The sequence below is a fragment of the Jaculus jaculus genome, chromosome 2 (assembly GCF_020740685.1).
Source record: "Jaculus jaculus isolate mJacJac1 chromosome 2, mJacJac1.mat.Y.cur, whole genome shotgun sequence".
Lineage (NCBI taxonomy): Eukaryota > Metazoa > Chordata > Mammalia > Rodentia > Dipodidae > Jaculus > Jaculus jaculus.
The window spans coordinates 190,647,625-190,667,493 of NC_059103.1; the positions used below are offsets into that span (position 1 = coordinate 190,647,625).

Consider the following 19,869-nt stretch of genomic DNA (forward strand, 5'->3'; position numbering starts at 1 on the left):
GGTTTCATAATTTTGTAGATGTAATTCAAAGTTCTCTATGTGGACTGGCATCTCTGAGGAGAAGGGGACTCCTCTGGGGCTCAGTTCTCTCCTCTGGAGCAGACATGCCTGCCTTACAACTCACATTGCACACCTTCCAGCCGTGGGGGGCGGGCAGGGAATGTTTCTTCAAAAGTAATGAAGTGAGCTTTGCAAATGTGTGGGGTTATGGTGGTCATATAATTTTTATAGTCATGAATATTTTTTTTTTTCAGTTGACAGTTTTTGGACGGAATCAGCGACAACTGTAGAACCAACTAGATCTGTGATATCAGGTGAGAACCCACAGGGCCCATTTTACCCATAACAAGTTGGATTCTAACAGAAGTTATATGGCCCAGTTTTATTAGTTTGTACTATTAATTAAAGGCAGGCCCTTCCCCTTTTCTCTAGCAAACAATTCACCTTTCTCCACCCTCCAAATCTCAGCACATCTTTTATGCTACTGAGAGCTAACCAGTGTCCATGTTCACCTCCTCCCCAATGCAGCGCCCTGTCTGGTCTGTCTCCGTGTGAATTCCCCTTCACTTCCAAGGTATTAACAGCCTAACAGCTCTGGGAGACTTGGCCCTCCTTTTTATCTCCACGACGTCTCCTGTTGATCTTCATTTGAGACCTTATTATTCTCCTCATCCTTTCATGCACTTTGGTTAGGAACTGAGACTTGCCCTATCTGTTGATCTCCCTTCTAACCTCTCCCTGCCCTTGAAATGAGATGCCTGAGGCCAGTAGATAACATACAGAGTTGCTTTCCTATCTGAAACGTTTCAGTAGCTCTTCATTATTTATTCATTCACCCATTCATTCTTTAACTAATCTTTATGGAGCCCTTCTTTGTGCCCTAATATCTCTTTACATCCACGATCTTTCCTGACGGTTTCCTGCGTCCCTTCCTGGCCTCAGCGATAGGCTTCTCTCATTTCCTCCTTCATGCAGACCTCTGTCCTGAGTTGAGAAAGTCCCCATACTTAACTCCCATGTCTGATAGCCTCTGTCGAGTCATACCAGGTAAATGTTGACTTCCTAGCTTCTCTGTAGTAGTCTTACTATTTTCTTCTCAAGAACTAATCACTGTATATTTCAAAGACAGTTGGCCACACAGGAAGAACTCAATGAATGTTTTCTGAACGAATGAATGAAAAGTTGTACAGTTGAGGTGGACAGGGGTGAGGTCAAGGTAGAAAGGAAAAGGGAAAAAAATGAGGGCGCAGGAACCTCAGAAGATGAGGATGAATGTTCCAGAAAATATAGGTGAAGGAGTTTGGGTAAATATCAGAAAAGCCTGGTGTGGTGGCACATGCCTTTAATCCCAACAATCGGGAGGCAGAGGTAGGAGGATTGCTGTGAGTTCAAGGATGCCCTGAGTGTGGGATGGACGAACCTAGGCAGTGTGGGGGAGACGTGTGTTAAAATAGGAAGGGGGGTTGGAGGTGTGTTAGATACATCATTACACATGAAGGGTGGCCAGATCTGCTTTCCAAGCCCTCTTCTCTAACAGAGCCTGAGTATGAGGGCCTCAGGGCCTTGCTTGCCTTTGTACTCATGGGCTGATTGTAGCCCAAGGATTTTTCTCCGCCTCTTGTCAGTGTGGGCTGTCAGGACGGAAGGGCCCCTGGTCTCCTCTTACAAGTCTCTCCTAAGCCCGTTTTTGTTTGTAGCCATGGGTACCTGGACTCCTTGTTAGCTGTGAAGGCAGTCCTGCTTCCCGCGGGGGCCACATCACAGAGCCCTACTAAATGATGCTTGTGACTACTCCACAGGTCGTGTCTGTGGCTCATTTTGGAATATGATGAGTTAACAAGTTTGTTAACCCATGGTTGTGTTTATTCCAGTCCTCCAGACAGGAATCAGAAACCTGCTTGTAGATGATGAAACCACCTCTAGCCTGCGGGTAACATGGGACATTTCTGACAGCAATGTGGAGCAGATTAGGGTGACCTATGTGACGGCTCAAGGGGACCCTACGGAAGAAGTGGTAGGAACGGTCTGTATAACTCCAGCTGACCAGAAACCCTAGACTTTCCTAGCAGAACTAATGCGGCTGTCTTCAGAGATGCGTGGGAACGTTCTGGCTCATTGCTTATCCACTGTTCCACCCATCTCCAGACGCTACTGTTCTCACTCAATCCAAACCTCACTGCCAGCTTCTCTCTAGCTCTAAAACCTGCTTCACACAGTGTGTTTCAAGCTAATCTAACCCTTGTGCATCCTGTTAACGTGGGTCCTGGGGAGTCGAACCTGGGTCCTTTGGCTTTGCAAATGCCTTAGCTGCTAAGCCGTCCCTCCAGCTCAAGCATGTACCTTTTACCAGCATTGCTTCTGCTGACTTGCCCACCCATTAGAGCCCCTAAACTGGGACGTAAGCAAGCCATTAGGCCAGGGATGGTGGTATGTGCCTGTGCAAAACACACCAGAAAGGTCTTACTTGTATAGCTGAAATGTAAAATACAACGTCCATCAACAAGTGTATTTTTCACTGTCATTAACTCATTTTATGCATATTTATGATAATTTCTCATGCATTTTTAGTCATGGGTCTCCCTCCTTAGGGATTTAGGATTTTAAAAATTATTTATTCAATTACATGTGTGCATGCATGACAGACAGACAGACAGAGAGAAAGTATGGATGTGTCAGGGCCTCTTGCTAGTACAAATGAACTCCAGACGCATGCACCATTTTGTGAATCTGGTTTTCTGTGTGTATTGGAGAACAGAACCCAGGCTGACAGGCTTTGCAAGCCAGTGCCTTTAACTGATGAGCCATTTCTCCAGTCTGGGATTTAGGTTTCATATGGTGAGTTTCCTTTGAGTTGTTTTGTCTGTGTTTCTGCATAGGAAACCATATATTCAATCATGGATTTCCCATGTTTTCTTAGCTTATACCACATCGTCCTTTTCATGTAGAACTTGAAGCTGTTTCTAGACATGTGCTCAGGCAGAGTGGAGTGCTCCAGTTTCAGAAGATACTATTTTCTTTGTCTTGTAGATGCCCCAGTTATAGCCACATTACTTGCCTATTTTTGTCATTTATTGTCTTTTTAAAAAACATTTTAGGGAAGAAGTCTCTAAAGTTTATCATGGATCAAAAATAACAATGTTCCCCTTCCTACTGTAGAAAGAGTTTTTTAAAAATATATTTATTTATGAGAGAGGAGAGAGGAGGAGAGGGGAGAGGGGAGAGAGAGAGAGAGAGAGAAAGAAAAATGGGCACGCCAGGATGTCTAGCTACTGAAAATGAACTCCAGATTCCTGTGCTGCCATGTGCATCTGGTCTATGTGGGCGCTGGGAAATTGAACCTGGGTCCCTAGGCTTCACATGAAAGTGCTTTAGCTGTTACGTCATCTCTCCAGCCTTGTACAGAGCTTTTCATAGAAAGAGTTATTTGAGCCCAACATTCCTTCAGGAAGGTATTTTGCTTACAGGAGATGGAAGCAACATTACCCATCACAGTGATGGCCTCCACACGAGCCTTCCCTGTGGTGAATAGCCAGCAGGTTCATGAGCTTGTTCTGGGAATGTTTGTGGATTTATTTTTTTTAATTTTAGAGAGAGAGAGTGAGAGAGGGAGGGGGGAAGAGAATGTGTACTCCATGGCCTTCAGCTGCTGTGAACAAACTCCATATGTGTGTGCCTTTATGAGACATTACATGCTTATGTCACTGCATCTGGCTTAATGTGGAACCTGGAGATTCAAACATGAGTTCTTCGCAGGCAAGTGTCTTGACCACTAAGCCATCTCTAGACCTATTTTTGCAAATTTAATGGATACTTTAACAAAACAGGTTGAATTGTAAATTAACTCTGGCCACACAGTCCCAGTGATTCATGACTGACATATTAAAAACAAATTAAAATTGTGTTTAAGCATAGTGATTAAAGATGCAATTTAGGGGATTTCTTTTTTCCTGTTATTGTACTCTATTATAATTTAGTTTCTAAAAGTAAGACCCATAGAAACTTCTCAGTAGAGAAGTTTTCTTTTTTCTTTACAAGAAAAACATCAAGCTTCTTGGTGAATTACTCTTGCTAATTGGAAAGAGTAGCCATTTAATCTCATACACACACTTGTAAACTCTGCAAGGTAAAATAACAATAATATTTATTTTGGGTTGTTTCTAGATCATTTAGCCTTTATAAGTTTCTTTCATTTAGCACTATTTATGTTTGAAACACTTGGACACCTAGATGAAGGGAAAAAAAGATCAAAAGTCATAGTCTGCCCCAGTTGAGCCTTTAATGAAAATGAAAAATATTGATAAATTTGCTGTGCAGGTGTTTGTTTTTGGTTTTTAATTTTTTTGTTACATAAAAGAACATACTGTGGAATTCTTCAAATACCAAGCTCCATTAGTGAATTTTAAAAATTAGATTAAATATGCATACATTTGCTCATTTACAAGGACTTGGCTGAAGATTATGTAGCTGTAGCTATACCTTACCACATGCTGCTACCATACACATGTAATGATACGTCATTCCTGAAGATGGAAATTGAATGCATCTGAGTTCAGATTGTGGAACTAAGGTATGAGAGTCAGGTGCAATCCATTTACAAATCCCAAGGTCTTGAAGGCAGATGGGCCAAATGATGTGTTATAATAACGATGCTTGTCAAAGAAAGATGAATGGCTAAACATACCATGAAGGCAAAGAAGGAAATGTGTTCAGGTAATAGGCCTTTCTTTCCATCTGTCCATATTTTTCGTAGCTGTAGTTGGTTGTTTTTTTTGTTGTTGGTTGTCTTTTGAAGATAGGATCTCATTCTAGCCTAGGCTGACCTGGAATTCACTATGTAGTCTCAAGATGGCCTCGAACTCACAGCAATCCTACCTCTGCCTCCTGAGGGCTGGGATTAAAGGTGTGCACCACCATGCCTGGCTTTCTTAGCTATAATTGTATTTACATGGGGAACAGATAAGAGAGTAATAAAGTTGGACATTAGTGAATTTATATAACAGTATAAGCCACAAACATTAAGAGGAATTCAGTTTACCAGTTTAGGTATGTGAATTGATTGCATTTATCCTAGGCATAATAGAGTCTACCAAATATTTTAAAAGATTTGAACTCTTAGTTGAGATGTTAACATTAAGATTTTAAAAGCATTATTAGTTATTTGCCCTTGCTGTAACAATCCAAGAACATGCTCACTCTTCTACCAATTTGGATTTTTTTGTATTTTATGCAAATATTGGCCTGCAACAGAATGGAATTAAAATGATACAACCGCCACCACTACTACCTAACCCTTCATCACAGTGAGAGAACCACTAGCAAAAACAGAATTTTCTAAGATGGAAACACCATGAGATACAGAGACTCCTCTTTCTGTTGCAAGGAACAGTTTACTGCCTGAGGTCCAGGCTGCTCTAAAGAGCCTTGGGTGATAGAGGCCGGCATAAAGCTGCATTTCTGAAAAAAGAAAAAGAAAAAGAAAGAAAGAAAAGAAATGGAAACACAAAGCTCACTGGTGATGTTTGCATCCCATTTAACTATCAACACCATTCACAGATCTGTCTTAGATAGAGAAACTGCCATCTGCTAGAATCTGCAGCATTTGTTTTCAGTAGTAGCGCCTGTCATTTTTTTATTTGATTTTGCTCTGCCTTATTCAAACAAGCAGAGACCAAACAGTGAGAAGTTTGCATACCACAGAGGAGATTTCCATTTAACTCTTGGGAATGAAATATCATTAGAGTTAAAATGGGATTTTTCTGTTAGGTACTATATATGGAGTAGACAGCCAAGGTCTGGAACAGATTCTTGTGGTTTCAATATGGCCCCTTTACCAAGCTTTGTGGGTCTCCTTCCCTATCTGCACAATGAGTGCATGGTCTTCTTTACTTTGAAATGTTATGATGACAATTAAGCAAATAGCTGTTTCAAGTGAGTAGAGGACTCTTGGAGTAGCACCTGGCACATACTGTTTGGCACTTACTGAAGCTGTTATTACAAACCATAGAACTGCCTTCTGGCAGGCGTAATGAATCCTGCAAAAAATGCTCACGTTGCTTTATGATACCCCACAGGCTAAATCTGATTGGCTGCAAGGCCGCGGGCTTCTCAGTGTGAGATCTGACCTGATTTAAGGACCATCTACATGGGTGGTTTGCCAGACAGACAGCTTGGAATGAAATCTAGGCTGTGCTTCAGAGGCGTCCTGTTAGAGAAAGAGAGAGAGAGAAAGAGACAGAAAGAGAGACCCCAGGGGAGCTGCCCGGGTGGAGTCCTGCAAGTCAGGGCAACTGCAGCTCTTCTGCATGCCCTGCAGGCCAGGGTCATCTACCCCCTTCCAGAATAAGCCAGAGCGCCCCTTCCCAACCCCTACCCGGGGCCCACGGACAACACCACACTTCAGCCCCCCTCCTGTGAAGAGCAGAGTCATAGGACCCTCATGTTAGCCCCCTACCCCCGTCCAGACTTCCTTTCTCATGCAATAACTTTTGCTTCACGGGGCTTAGCAGTATCTTAGCAACAGCTGCTTCTGGGTTCAAGCAGAGGCTTTTGCTGGGGTGTATTTCTTGATGGATGGGTTCCTTCCTTCACGCAGAAGGAGACAGCACCGCCTTGGCCTACTGGCACTTCACCCGACCCTGGAATGGAAGTCTGTCCAGCTGGGCTGCTCTTGTGACTCTTTGAAGCGCGTTTGGATCAGCCCCTGCCTCCTCACATTTTTCCAGTGATGATTAAGTTCCTAATGGCCCAGAGGAGCGCCAGCACTGAACCCCCGGAGCATATGGGGGGACGTTTTGTGGTTTCAGCAATGCGTTCGAACGCATGGCATTTCTGCGCTGTGGTCTTCTCTCAGACACACGAGGGTTTGAGGCCCAGGCCATGTGCCGCGGTGGCATACAAGGGGCACACTGTCCTCCCCACTGCTGCGTGGATTATTTTTGGCAGCTTTGTTGACAGAGAGCTGGTGGTTCCAGTTGGAGAAAGACATCTCCTTTCAGAAATAAAAAAAAAGCTGTAGCAAATTTTTAGTGTTCCTGGTAAATATGTTTCCACTCAGAAAACTTGGCTTGTGACACATGGATCTGTTGCTTTTGGCTAACATCCATCCTTTCTAATTGAAAGAATAAGACGCTGAGGTCAGGGTATATCTCTGAAGGAGGAAAGCAGGAGAGGCCGGATTTGCAAGGGGATACTGAAGGCTAATCAAACCTTAAGTCTTGATATATGTGTATATTGTAGTTTGTTAATGAATATATTACTTTCCTGCTTATCTGCTTGTGTGTGCAGTAAGAACACTTAAAATATGTTATCAGTTTCATATAGAGAGTATATTTGATTAACTGTAGTCATCCCGATATACAATAGATTTCTTGAAATAAAGAGGAGAAAAAAGTGAATGGAAAGGCCATAGATGAGGAGACTGGGATGTAATGTTTGCAGATTTTATACACACACACACACACACACACACACACACACACACACACACGTATTGATCAAGGGCTTACACAGATGAGCAGCCATCCGGTTATAGAATGAACACATCGAACCATAAACACATGCTGGACAAACAGGCCATCCTTCTGTCTTCTCCACACTTTATGGAAGTTGAGAATATATTGACAGAAGAATATTGCTTGGAGCCTTTGGGTTTTAAAGTTAAGCCACCTGTATTAGTGATTACAAACTGAGTGTCACTGTGAGGGGCATGCCAGAGAGAATGCTTTTGCACGTGTGCTGTTTCTGTTCTCGTCACTCTCCAAGCATCTTCTTTCTGATGATTTTAAAATGTCAACATGCATACTTCTTTAGTAGGTCAGTGGACCAGAGGGTGTAACCAGTCCTTTTATGCCCAGGTTATGGTGCCTGGAGGGCAGAACAGTCTCCTTTTGAAGTCGCTGATGACAGAAACTGAATACAAAGTGACAGTGACTCCCATCTACACGGATGGAGAAGGCGTCAGTGTCTCTGCCCCTGGAAAAACCTGTAAGTGGATCTTTCTTTCCTTGGACTCATGAATCAGAAGTGTTTGTAACCTATGGACTTAAGCAATAATTCAAAAAAGGATAATCAAGAAATACCTAACACAGACAATGATTGTACAAGTGTAACTGAAATCTCACTATAGCACTGCTATTATGTGTAATAATCTCTTTATTGTTAAAATTATCACTATAAAGTTACATCACAATGTTAGTGGATAGTAGACTTATTTTAAGAGTAGTTAGCACCACTATATTCTATGAATAAAATTGACAGATACTATCAGATAATAATAGTATCTGATATTTGTTGATATAATTAATAGTTTACAATGATCCTGTAAGTGACTTTAATATTATTATAAAAATCGATAAGAAATTAAACAAAGCTTCAAATAATATATTTGTACTCATGAGTATGAGAAAAGTTGATACTATGTATAAAAATGAAATTACTGGGCTGGAGAGATGGCTTAGCGGTTAAGCGCTTGCCTGTGAAGCCTATGGACCCCGGTTCGAGGCTCGGTTCCCCAGGTCCCACGTTAGCCAGATGCACAAGGGGGCGCACGCGTCTGGAGTTCGTTTGCAGAGGCTGGAAGCCCTGGCGCGCCCATTCTCTCTCTCTCCCTCTATGTGCCTTTCTCTCTGTGTCTGTAGCTCTCAAATAAATAAATAAAAAATGAACAAAAAAAATTTAAAAAAAAAAAAGAAATTACTTCCAGTTAGCTAAGTCTCAGAAAAAGAGTTTTGTGGAGCTATAAAGTTAGAATGGGAAGATGGTGTAGCAGTTAAGAGAACTTTGTGTTTAATCATGAGGGCTTCTTGGGCCAAAGACCACCAAATTTGACTCCCAAGAACCCATGTAAATAGCTGGGTGCACACCAACTGTTGAATGGATAATGAAGATGTGACACATACACAGACTGGAGTTTTATTCACAGGTAAAGGAAAATGAAACGATGAAATTCACAGGAAAGTGGATGGATCTGAAAACAAAGTTATACGAAGTAAGGTAATACAGGTGCAGAAAGACAAAGTTCACATGTTCCCTCTCATATGTGGATGATAGCTTTGGATTTTTAGACTGGCATGTGTGTCAGATGGAGCAAGAGTCAATAGTAGAAGCCAGGAAGCTAGAGTCCAGGAGAGACGAGAAGTGTAGAGAGAATAGAGGAGGGCTTGTAGACACAGGAACAGACTAGATACACAAAACTAGAGATGGTATGGAAAAGTCATATGGAAAATGACTTCTCTATTAGCTAATCAAAATATATAATGTAATTTTTTTTTTTTCTTTTTCGAGGTAGGGTCTCACTCTGGTCCAGGCTGACCTGGAATTAACTCTGTAGTCTCAGGGTGGCCTTGAACTCACGGCGATCCTCCTACCTCTGCCTCCCAAGTGCTGGGATTAAAGACGTGCGCCACCACGCCCGGCTTTATAATGTAATTTTAAAAGGGAGATTGTGTGCAGAATCATTCTGCTATAGTGAGGAATGCTGTGCCCAGAAGCCTTATGTTGTCATAAGTCAATGTAGGAGTGCCATGGGTGGGTCACCTCACCAGTAAGTCCATGGTCAAGGATACCCATGAGCCTCCCAGCTCTGTACAACCTCTTGTTAATGCTCTTGGCTGCCCACTGGAATATGATAGTAAGACACTACTGCTGAAGACGTGCTTGATATACAAGACACCAAGAAATCAAGCTGGGAATGAGCTGGAAGCCTTCTCCCTGTTGGCTGGGTGGAAAGTGCTCTGCAGGCTCCTGGGGCAGGAAAGTCATGAGCATTCTAAACCAGTAGGGATCCTGCAAACTACACAGTGGGCCAGCTAGGCAAAATATGTGCCTTGGTGCAATAGTGTGACAGGCTAGTAATCGAGGTAATCAACTGTTCTTTAATTGGATTTTAAGCTCACTCCATGTTAGGAGAGGAACCCATGCATGGCACTGACAATTGAGTCAAAAGCCTATGATTTGGCAGGTCGTTGGCCACAGTGGGGTCCTTGCTCCTGTTTTGTGGCTAAATGGATTCACTGTGCCCATCCATTTGACCTCTTTTATATTTCTACCCATGCATTAGGGCTGTTCTCACTTCTGGCTAGAGAAGCTTTACAGATGGTGGTGAATCCCAGGGAGACTCAAGAGTCACCCAGGTGACGAGAGAGAGAGAGAGAGAGAGTCCAGTTCCTAGCACTTGTCAGGCCACTCCTGTCACGCCTGCCAGGACATCGGGGTCGTTGCAGAGAGGTGGCAGGAAGATCAGGGCTGCTTTCGCTGTTGGGCAGAGCTGCTTCTCTATGGAGATGGCAGGAGACACTGAGGAGATGAAAACCTCATCAAAGTGCTGAAAATAAAAGGCCATTGAGGGCCTAGCACTAAATGAGACATCTCTCGCACACCCTCTGTGGCTCAGGGAATGTTTCAGAAGAGCGGACAGAAAGAACGTAAGAGCCGCACGATTGAGGCATCATCTGTGGACATGAACGGATTGGTGCATTTATGATCTCACAGTAGAGGGCATTGTCCCCAAAAGATCTGCACAATATTGAGCCCATTAGCAATTTGACTTAGAGGTCAGAAGAGGACAAAAACAATGAGACACCAAAACAGTAGAGAGACTGCTTGGAATGAGAAGGGGGCTCAATGGAATAGGGGTAGCGGAGGGAGGGCAATATAGAGCGGTTGTGACACACCTCCCCCAGCAGGGCTCCGCCTGTTGGAGACTTAAGTAGGAAGCTTAACCTGAATCAGAATTGCCTGGGGCTATGGGAGTTGTCACCACAAGCACAGCCGCTGGTACTGGAAATGGTCATTTTGATATATGGTGAATAGCATAGCAAACAGACAGAGATTTCTTGTAAACACGACTCAAACTTGATTTGTGCTTCAAATTAATGGAAGGCAAGGCAACCATCATGAGTTTGAATGATCCTGGCATTTCTGATAAAACTGCTTCACCACTGGAGTATTTAAAAATAACCACAGACCCTGGAAGCATCTCCCTGTGAACTTTATTGCACTTTCATTTGTAAATGTTTTTCACTCTGTGGGGAGATAATTTAGATTTTATTGACAACAAATGTAGACCACCAAGAAGGAAACTGCTCTGCACCTCTGTTTTCTCTTTTCTACCCTCTTTAGTACCATCCTCTGGTCCCCAAAATTTAAGGGTCTCAGAAGAATGGTATAACCGCTTGCGCATTACATGGGACCCACCGTCGGCGCCTGTGAAGGGGTATAGAATTGTCTACAAACCCGTCAGTGGTAAGTACTGCTCAGGATCATGAGGAGGGAACTAACAACTATTTTATAGTCATTTTCTGGTACTGTTTCTATCAGCATTGCTTTTATAAAGCACTATCAGTTTTAAAAAGAGTTTTGTTTTCTTGGTGAGGTCAGTATTAGAGAGACATATAAAGGATGACCCCATGACCACTCATAGAAAACTGGCAGGGGCAGCAGTGGGCAGAAGAGATTGGGGTGCCTCTGACCTCATGTTGCCTCAGACAGCAATTCTACTTCATGGGTAAGTTGAAGAACTTATATTGACAAACGTATCAATGTTCTTATTTTGGAAAGTTGGGGGATTAAAATCAAAGTGGGAGCAATGCTTTTATATTAGCCTCAGCCACCTGCATGAGGAGACTCTCTAATCGACTGCTTTCCACATTATTATATCTTAAAGACAGGTGGATAATTTAAATTGTATCTTTGGTCTATATGCTCATGAAGATCCCAGTATACCATCACCCACCATAGCATCCCAGCATAACAATGAAGATCCCAGTATACCATCACCCACCACAACATCCCAGTATAACAATGAAGATCCTAATATACCATTACCCACCACAACATCCCAGTATAACAATGAAGATCCTATTATACCATCACCCATCACAACATCGCCTCCTCCCTTAACAGTCTCATGGGACTTTAAACAGTTGGATACCTTATGTGTTATTAAGAGCTTTTCAGTTTTGTAGACTTGGGCCTTCAGAACTCTGGCTGTTCAGCAGAAAGGGTTTATTCCAAGTCTTTGTCATTTTGTAAGAAACATTTAAAGCCATTTTTTTTGGTCATGAAAAAAAACTTATTTTGCCCTTAAACAGTCTGCTGGTCTCCTTCTGTCTTCTTTGACGCTCTTGACCCATGAAAATAAAAGGCCCTGAGAGTAGTCACTGGATGCATTGGCCTGCTCCACGCTGCCTTTCAGACCCATTGCTGCAGGCCTGAAGTGTGTGTTAATTTGCAAAACACCCTTGCACACGTTTTTCTTCAGATTAAAAAGAAATGTTGTTGTTTATTTTTATTTATTTACTTGAGAGCAACAGACAGAGAGAAAGAGAGGCAGAGAAAGAGAGAGAGAGAGAGAGAGAGCGGGAGAGAAAGAGAGAGAATGGGTGCACCAGGGCCTCCAGCTACTGCAAAAGAACTCCAGATGCGAGCGCCCCCTTGTGCATCTGGCTAACGTGGGTCCTGGGGAATCGAGCCTCGAACCGGGGTCCTTAGGCTTCACAGCAAGCACTTAACCTCTAAGCCACCTCTCCAGCCCTGCTCTTCAGATATTTTTTAAATGTTATAGGTTGGGGCGGGGGAGTGGTGGGCGAGAGTGCTTACCATGCAAGCATGAAGACTTTCGGTCACCGGCATCCACTTCAAAGTAGGTGTGGCAGACCAACCACGCCTGTAACCCCATGGCGGGAAAGGCAGAGACAGGAGAATCTCGGGGCTTGATGGCCACTAGCCAAGTTGAAAAAAACAAACAGCTTCAAGATTAGGGAGAGACTGAGGATCATGGGAATAAGGTAGAAGGTATCAAGCAGGGTGTCTGATGGCTCCTGTGGCCTCTGCACATGTGTGCCTGGTGCACAGATCTGCACACGTATTCACACACATGCACATCTCCACAATACACACTCCTCGTGTTTTTCTAAGCCCAAATCGCTTTTGAGGCTGGTGGTTTTTAGTTGGGGTGATTTGTACCTGATAGACACATGTTTGACTATCACGGCCACAGGAAGGAGACATCTCATGAAGACTGCTAAACATCTTTCAACTTAGAGGACTCCCCTCCCTCAAAATAAAGAATTATCCAGCCTGGGATGTGAGTGTTGTTGAGGTTGAGAATTCCTGTTGCAGGCACAGTGAGGAAACGGTACACGGTCATCTGCACTATGTGTTTAAGGCACAGGAAAATAATTATAAGATAGCATGTACTTTCAGGAATACATAAACATATTATTGGAGAGAGGTTTCTTGAGGAAAGTGATGAGCATTTTAAGAATTTGTCACTGGGCTGGAGAGATTGCTCAGCAGTTAAGGTGCTTGCCCGCAAAGCCTGACTGGGTTTGATTCCCCAGTACCCACGTAAAGCCAGATGCACAAAGTGGCGCATGCATCTGGAGTTCATTTGCAGTGGCTCAAGACCCTGCTATGCCTATTCTCTCTCTCCTGTCTCTCTCAGTCTGTCTCTCTGCTTGCAAATAAATAAATAAATACATAAATAAAAGTATCTTAAAAAAGAATGTGTCACTAACTCAAAGCTCTTAAAGAATGGGCACATATAGGAAGAAGCAGCATATAGACAAATTTGAATAGGACTTAGCAAGGAGCGCTCTTAATGCTTAAAGATCACAGAAGGTTGAAATAGAGTTGAAAGACAAGAAGGCCTTACAATTCAGCTTATCAAGGACCTTTGTATTAAAAATTGTGAAAGCGTAGGCTAAGCTACGGTGGCAGCATCCACACTGCCTCCCTTGTGACAAGGTGTGCTCTGGTGTCGAGGACAGAGTCCTCTGCTTTGGTCAGTTCATGTCTTCTGGGGACAGTGTCAGGTGTCTGAGAAAGGGCAGGTGGGGATTACCCCTCAACTGGAAAGGTGCCTTGATCATCTAGGTCCCAACACAGAGGTTCTCCATATGATGGAGGGTGAATTGTGAGAGTTGCCAAATTTTCATGTGAACAAGTACACCAGACAAAACTGTGTTAAGCGAAAGAACTAGGAAGAGAGTTTTCAGGACAGACGTGGTTAGGTTCAAACCTCAGCGCAGTGGACTGCTTGCTGCATGGTCCTGGGAGACCGAGAAGGGCTCGTTAGGAATTCATGAATGTATGTATTCTCTTAGTACAATTAGTACAACTCCAGGAACAGTTGCATTCCCCCCGCCCCCCGAGATTCTCTTTTTGAGCAAAATTTCCTCTTTCTCCTTTAGTTCCTGGCCCAACGCTGGAAACTTTCGTGGGTGCTGACATTAACACCATTCTCATCACGAACCTGCTCAGTGGGATGGACTACAACGTGAAGATATTCGCTTCCCAGGCTGCAGGCTTCAGTGACGCCCTGACAGGCGTGGTGACAACATGTAAGCCTGACCACGCCCACTTGCCTCGGCCCCTGGGTTGACTGGGTCAGTTCTGTCCTGTGACCTGTCACTCGACCCTTGCTTCAGTGCAGCCGTTGGTTCTTTGCCTCAGTGTTGCCCTATCCGGATGGTGACTCGAGGAAAGAAAGGTGTGGCATTTCCTCCGGGCCACTCAGAGTCCTGGTTGGCAGTCGAGTGCCACCAGCAGCTGGCTTTCAAATAGGCTCGATTATGATAGGATTTCCTTCTGGAAAGTCTTTGTTGGCCTTCAAATTCAATTTCAAATTAGGTGAAACTTTCCAAACAGCCTGTGGCCAGACACAGACGCGGCCAATGCCAGTCAAGTTGGGCCAGGGAGAAGTTTTACCTTTTCTCAAAGCCATTGCCACCTACGCGTGTGCGCGCGTGCACACACACACACACACACACACGCGTGCGCACACACACAATCTGTTGAAAGTACATGCCACACGGCTCTAAGAACTTCTCTTTCTACACTTTTAGGGGTTGCCATGCTGTGTGCACACCACTGGGACTTCTCATTGGCATCTAGTGCTCCCAGACACCCCTGGAATTACGCACTGATTTCCAAATTTCAGCTGTGCATTCTCTGTTCTCCAACTGTGTTATGTACTGCCACTCCATCTGTTTAATATATTTCTTTAAATTCCTTTACATTTCTAACCTAAATATTAAAAACGCCATGGAACTAAATTGAGCACGATATTTTTCATATATAGTAATGATAATACATAAATGACCAAAATGAAGGATGTGAGTTTCTGTTGATTCAAATAACCCGGGGTGTTACAAAGAGCCCGTGTCTTACTCTAGAGAGTACGCATGAAGAGAAAACTTCACTGTGCTAAGCTAGTTACTAGCTACAGTCCTGGGCTAAGTCGTTACCTTCTCGGAGCCCAAGCTTTCTCAACTCTAAAAATGACAAAGGGGCTGGAGAGATGGTCAGCTGTTAAGGTGCTTGCCTGCAAAGCCTAAGGACTCTGGTTAGAGTCCCCAGTACCCACATAAAGCCAGATACACAAGGTGGTGTATGTGTCTGGAGTTTGTTCATTGCAGTGGCTAGAGGCCCTGGTGTACTCATTGTCTCTATCTGCCTCTTTTTTTCTCTCTCTGAAATAAATAAATAAGTATATATATATATATATATATATATATTAATATATATATATTAATGTTTTTATTTTATTTATTTGAGAGTGACAGACACAGAGAGAAAGACAGAGGGAGAGAGAGAATGGGCGCGCCAGGGCTTCCAGCCTCTGCAAACGAACTCCAGACTCGTGCGCCCCCTTGTGCATCTGGCTAACGTGGGTCCTGGGGAACCGAGCCTCGAACCGGGGTCCTTAGGCTTCACAGGCAAGCGCTTAACCGCTAAGCCATTTCTCCAGCCCAATAAATATATTTTTTAAACACATGTTGATAATGAATATCTTCCAGCAACTGTTGTTAAGATCATGCGCATAAAATGCCTATCAAATGGCAAGCACTCTGTGAGTAGCCACTGTTATTATCGTAATAATTGTGTTCTGTATGCTCAGCACACAGTTTGTCCTCATTTGTAATCAAATAATTATTCAGGTAAACACTATCACGCACAAATGGAGCCTCTGTGAAAGCAAACCCCAAGCCATCCTGAGTTCCTCCTAAGGCTCGCCCTTTCCTGGAAGGAAGCTTCTTAAATTTCCTTCTATGGAATATTTTGAGATTGTAAAGGCTAGATACTGATAAACTCAATTTGCAAACAAGTGTTCTCACTGGGCGAAGAACTTGGTTCAGTGGTAGAGCACTTACTTAGCATGTGCAAGGCCCTGGGCTTGACTCTCAGGGCTGCAAAAGGAAGAGGTAAAGCAGGAGAGGAAGGAAATGGAGATGAAGGTGGACAAGAAGAGGGAGCGGGCGAGAAGGAAGCGGTGAAGTCCGTGCAGCTGGCTGTGGTGACACATACCTTTACTCCCAGTGCCCAGGAGGCTGAGTTAGGAGGATGACCATCAGTTCAAAGCCAGCCTGGAGCTAGAGCCCCAGGTCACCCTGGACTAGAGTGAGATCCTACCTTGAACCCTCTCTGCTCCCCACACACAAATTAAAAGATGGATCATGAGTTTGAATTTGAGGCCAGTCTGGGCTACATAAGGAGCTCCTGTCTCACTAAACAGAACAAAGCAAAACAAAACCAAAAACAAGTAAGAACTGGTCTCTATTTGACAATATAGTAAGCCTTTGGCCTGTAACTGTGCTTCTCACTTGTCTGCTGAAGTCACCCTGTGTAGTTTCCCACCCTCTCTCCTCTGGCTCTGGCTGCTTTGCCCTTTCTGTCTCTGCCACTTGCTTTTCTCTGTGACATTTTTATTGGTCTCTCTGCTGATTCTTCCTTAGGTCATTCCATGTTCCTTTATATGCCCCCTTTCTTCTGTCTCTCCTTTACTAAATGAGCTGAACATTCCAAACATTCTCTTAAAAAGTGACTGTTAAGTTTCCTCTTAAGTAAAAATTCTATTGGGGTAGTGCTTGGTTTCTCTCTTTCTCCCAAGCAAAATAAAACCTCACACAATGACAAATACTCTTGTGCTTTTTAAAAAATATTTTCAGTGTGGATATTACAATTGTTAATTGCCCTTTCTAGTGTGGGAGAGGGTAATTTAATTGGCTTTAGGGAATGTCTTTCCTCTCTGCTGTAACAGGAAACAGCACTATAAAGATGTAAATTATGATTATAATTAAGATTATCTTTACTATTCTGAAAACAATAATTATAAGATAATTTTATTTTATGAATCAGTTAAAAGGAAGAGAGGGATAAGATAAAATTATACAAATGGAAGTCAGAGGTCATTGGGGAAAGTAAATATTGATTTATTAGTTCAGATCTAAATAATAACCATCAAATGCTTACTTCTGTCTTGTCCTAGAGAAACAATACTTTTTCTACTTCCCTGAATTAATTCTTTGTGCATATCAGTGTTCTACGATTAAAAAGAATCTATGTGTTTTAAAATATTTGTTTGTGCCAAGCATGGAGGCCCATGCCTTTAATCCCAGCACTTAGAAGGCTGAAGTTTGAGGCCAGCCTGGTCTACAGAATGAGTTCCAGGTCATCATGTGCTACAATGAGACCCTGACCCCTCAAAAAATAATTCATGTTATATATACAATTTTTTTATTTTAAAATATGTTCATAAACTGGGCGTGGTGGAGCATACTTTAATCCCAAGACTCGGGAGGCAGAGGTAGGAGGATTGCCATGAGTTCAAGGCCACCCTGAGAATACACAGTGAATTCCAGGTCAGCCTGAGCTAGAGTGAGACCCTACCTCAAAAAAGCAAAAATTTCCTTGTGTGTTCCAGTTGTATTTTGTTTTGTTGTTTATTTTGGATTGACAAATATTGTACACATTTGGGGGGGATATAATTAGCATATCCATCATCTTAAACATTTATCACTTCTTTGTGGTGAGATTGTTCAAAAATCTACTCCTCTACTGATTTTGAAATGCACAGTGCCTTCTTATCACCAATGGTGACCCTACCATGCAACACAACATTAAGATTTATTTTTTTTGTTTTATTTTTATTTATTTATTAGTGTGAGAGAGAGATCGAGAGAGAGAGAGAGAGAGAATGGACACATCCAGCCACTGCAAATGAGCCCCAGATGCATGTACCACCTTGTGCATCTGGTTTACATGGGTACTGGGGAACTGAGCCTCGAACCGGGGTTCTTAGTCTTCACAGACAAATGCTTAACCACTAAGCCATCTCTCCAGACCCAAGGACATTAATATTTGTCCCTCCTTTCTGCTACACAATGCTTCTGTGGAGCCCCTTCTCTGTAATTCCCCAGTCTCCTCGGGCCCTGGTATCAACTCTCCTCTCTACCTCCGAGGTGTCAACTTTATTAGATTCCACATAGGAGTAAGACCACAATGGGATAGCATTCAGCCGTTTAAAAGGATGAATCCTGTCATTTTCAAAGTTGAGCCTGAAGGACATGACCTGCATAAGCCAGGCACAGCTGGGAAGGTAATCATGTTCTCTCTCTTATTTATTTATTTATTTATTTATTTATTTATTTATTTTTGATTTTCGAGATAGGGTTTCACTCTAGCCCAGGCTGACTTGGAATTCACTATGTCAGCTCAGGCTGGTCTTGAACTCATCGTGTCATCCTCCCTCTGCCTCCTGAGTGCTGGGGTTAAAGGTGTGTGCTACCACACCTGGTAAAATCTGATCTTTTCTCTGTGAATATATTGTGTCCTTGCAACCACTTTATTCAAGCCATAAATAAGCTTTTGTCCTCTCTCTCTCTCTCTCTCTCTCTCTTGTTTGTTTTTCCCAAGGTAGGGTCTCATTCTAGCCCAGGCTGACCTGGAATTCACTCTGTAATCTCAGGGTGGCCTCGAACTCATGGCGATCCTCCTACCTCTGCCTCCCAAGTGCTGGGATTAAAGGCATGCGCCACCACACCCGGAAAACTTTTGGTCTTTATCTGAGCATTCCTAGGATTCATATCTCTGAGTATAAAGTTCTGAAATATAATTTTACTATAAATTATTACCAACATCAGGGATGATTGTGGCATTGTCTACAGTGTGGCATGCATAGATTTGTTTCTCTTTTGTTACAGTGTTCTTGGGTGTGACAGATCTCCAAGCCAACCAAGTTGAGATGACAAGCTTATGTGCTCAATGGAAGATACATCATCATGCTACAGCCTACAGGGTAGTTATAGAATCCCTTCAGGGTAAGCACAATTTATCATGTCCATCCTTATCCAGTGCTTGTCTACTCGGTTCTATGCAGATCACCACAGAAAGCTATTAGATCTTAGTGCTGTAAACAAGTGCCTGAAACGAAGCACCGCAAGGAAGGAAGGGTTTATTTTGGCTTACGGTTTCTGGGGGAAGTTCTGGGACAGAGCTGCTCACATCAGTGGGTGGAAGACAGAGGATGACCAGGAGATGAAGAAGGCCTTCCCCCAGTGATTCAACCTCTTCCAACAAGGTTCTACCTTCCGAAGGTTTTACACCCTTCCCAAACAGTGCCACCAACTGGGAACAAAGTGCTCTAACACATGAGCCTATGGGGGACATCTTATATTTAAACCACAGCCATGCATGAGTGACATCATATAAAAGCCCTCATCTGCAAGCTGTGTGGATAGCTGTCAGTGACGCAGCACGTGCCGTGGGAATGGCTAAAGATAACTACTAGCCGTGGTGCTGTGAGGTGTGAAACCAGGAAACACCCAGGAAATGTTAGTAGGAGGAGCCAAAGAGCTAGGACTGAAACACCTCAAAATTGTGTGGTACGATAACTTTGGTGTCCACTCCATTGTGAGCAGGTTTGAATTTACTATTTCTCTTAGTGCTTCCTTGTCTTTTGAGGTCGTCGGTGAACACCTTCAGGAGAAGGGGTCATGCTTCTCATGAACAAGCTCTTCAGTGTTGGGATGCTTCAGCATATGATTTGAAACACTGAGAATCTTCTTGTCATTATTAAAAATAGCAGCA

At 43.2% G+C, this 19,869-nt stretch overlaps 1 protein-coding gene across 5 annotated transcripts in view; it reads left to right on the forward strand.

Moving 5' to 3' along the window:
• Positions 1 to 19,869, forward strand: part of Col14a1 (collagen type XIV alpha 1 chain) — a 252,858-nt gene that overhangs the window by 123,723 nt on the left and 109,266 nt on the right. For 4 of the 5 annotated variants that reach the window (XM_045144601.1, XM_004661366.2, XM_045144600.1 and 1 more), the window contains exons 18-23: positions 255 to 314; positions 1,872 to 2,023; positions 7,854 to 7,983; positions 11,119 to 11,241; positions 14,193 to 14,342; positions 18,984 to 19,100. In XM_045144601.1, the coding sequence (XP_045000536.1) occupies positions 255 to 314; positions 1,872 to 2,023; positions 7,854 to 7,983; positions 11,119 to 11,241; positions 14,193 to 14,342; positions 18,984 to 19,100 (732 nt within the window). The remainder of the gene's footprint in view (positions 1 to 254; positions 315 to 1,871; positions 2,024 to 7,853; positions 7,984 to 11,118; positions 11,242 to 14,192; positions 14,343 to 18,983; positions 19,101 to 19,869) is intronic. The other variant, XM_045144602.1, reaches the window with a different exon arrangement.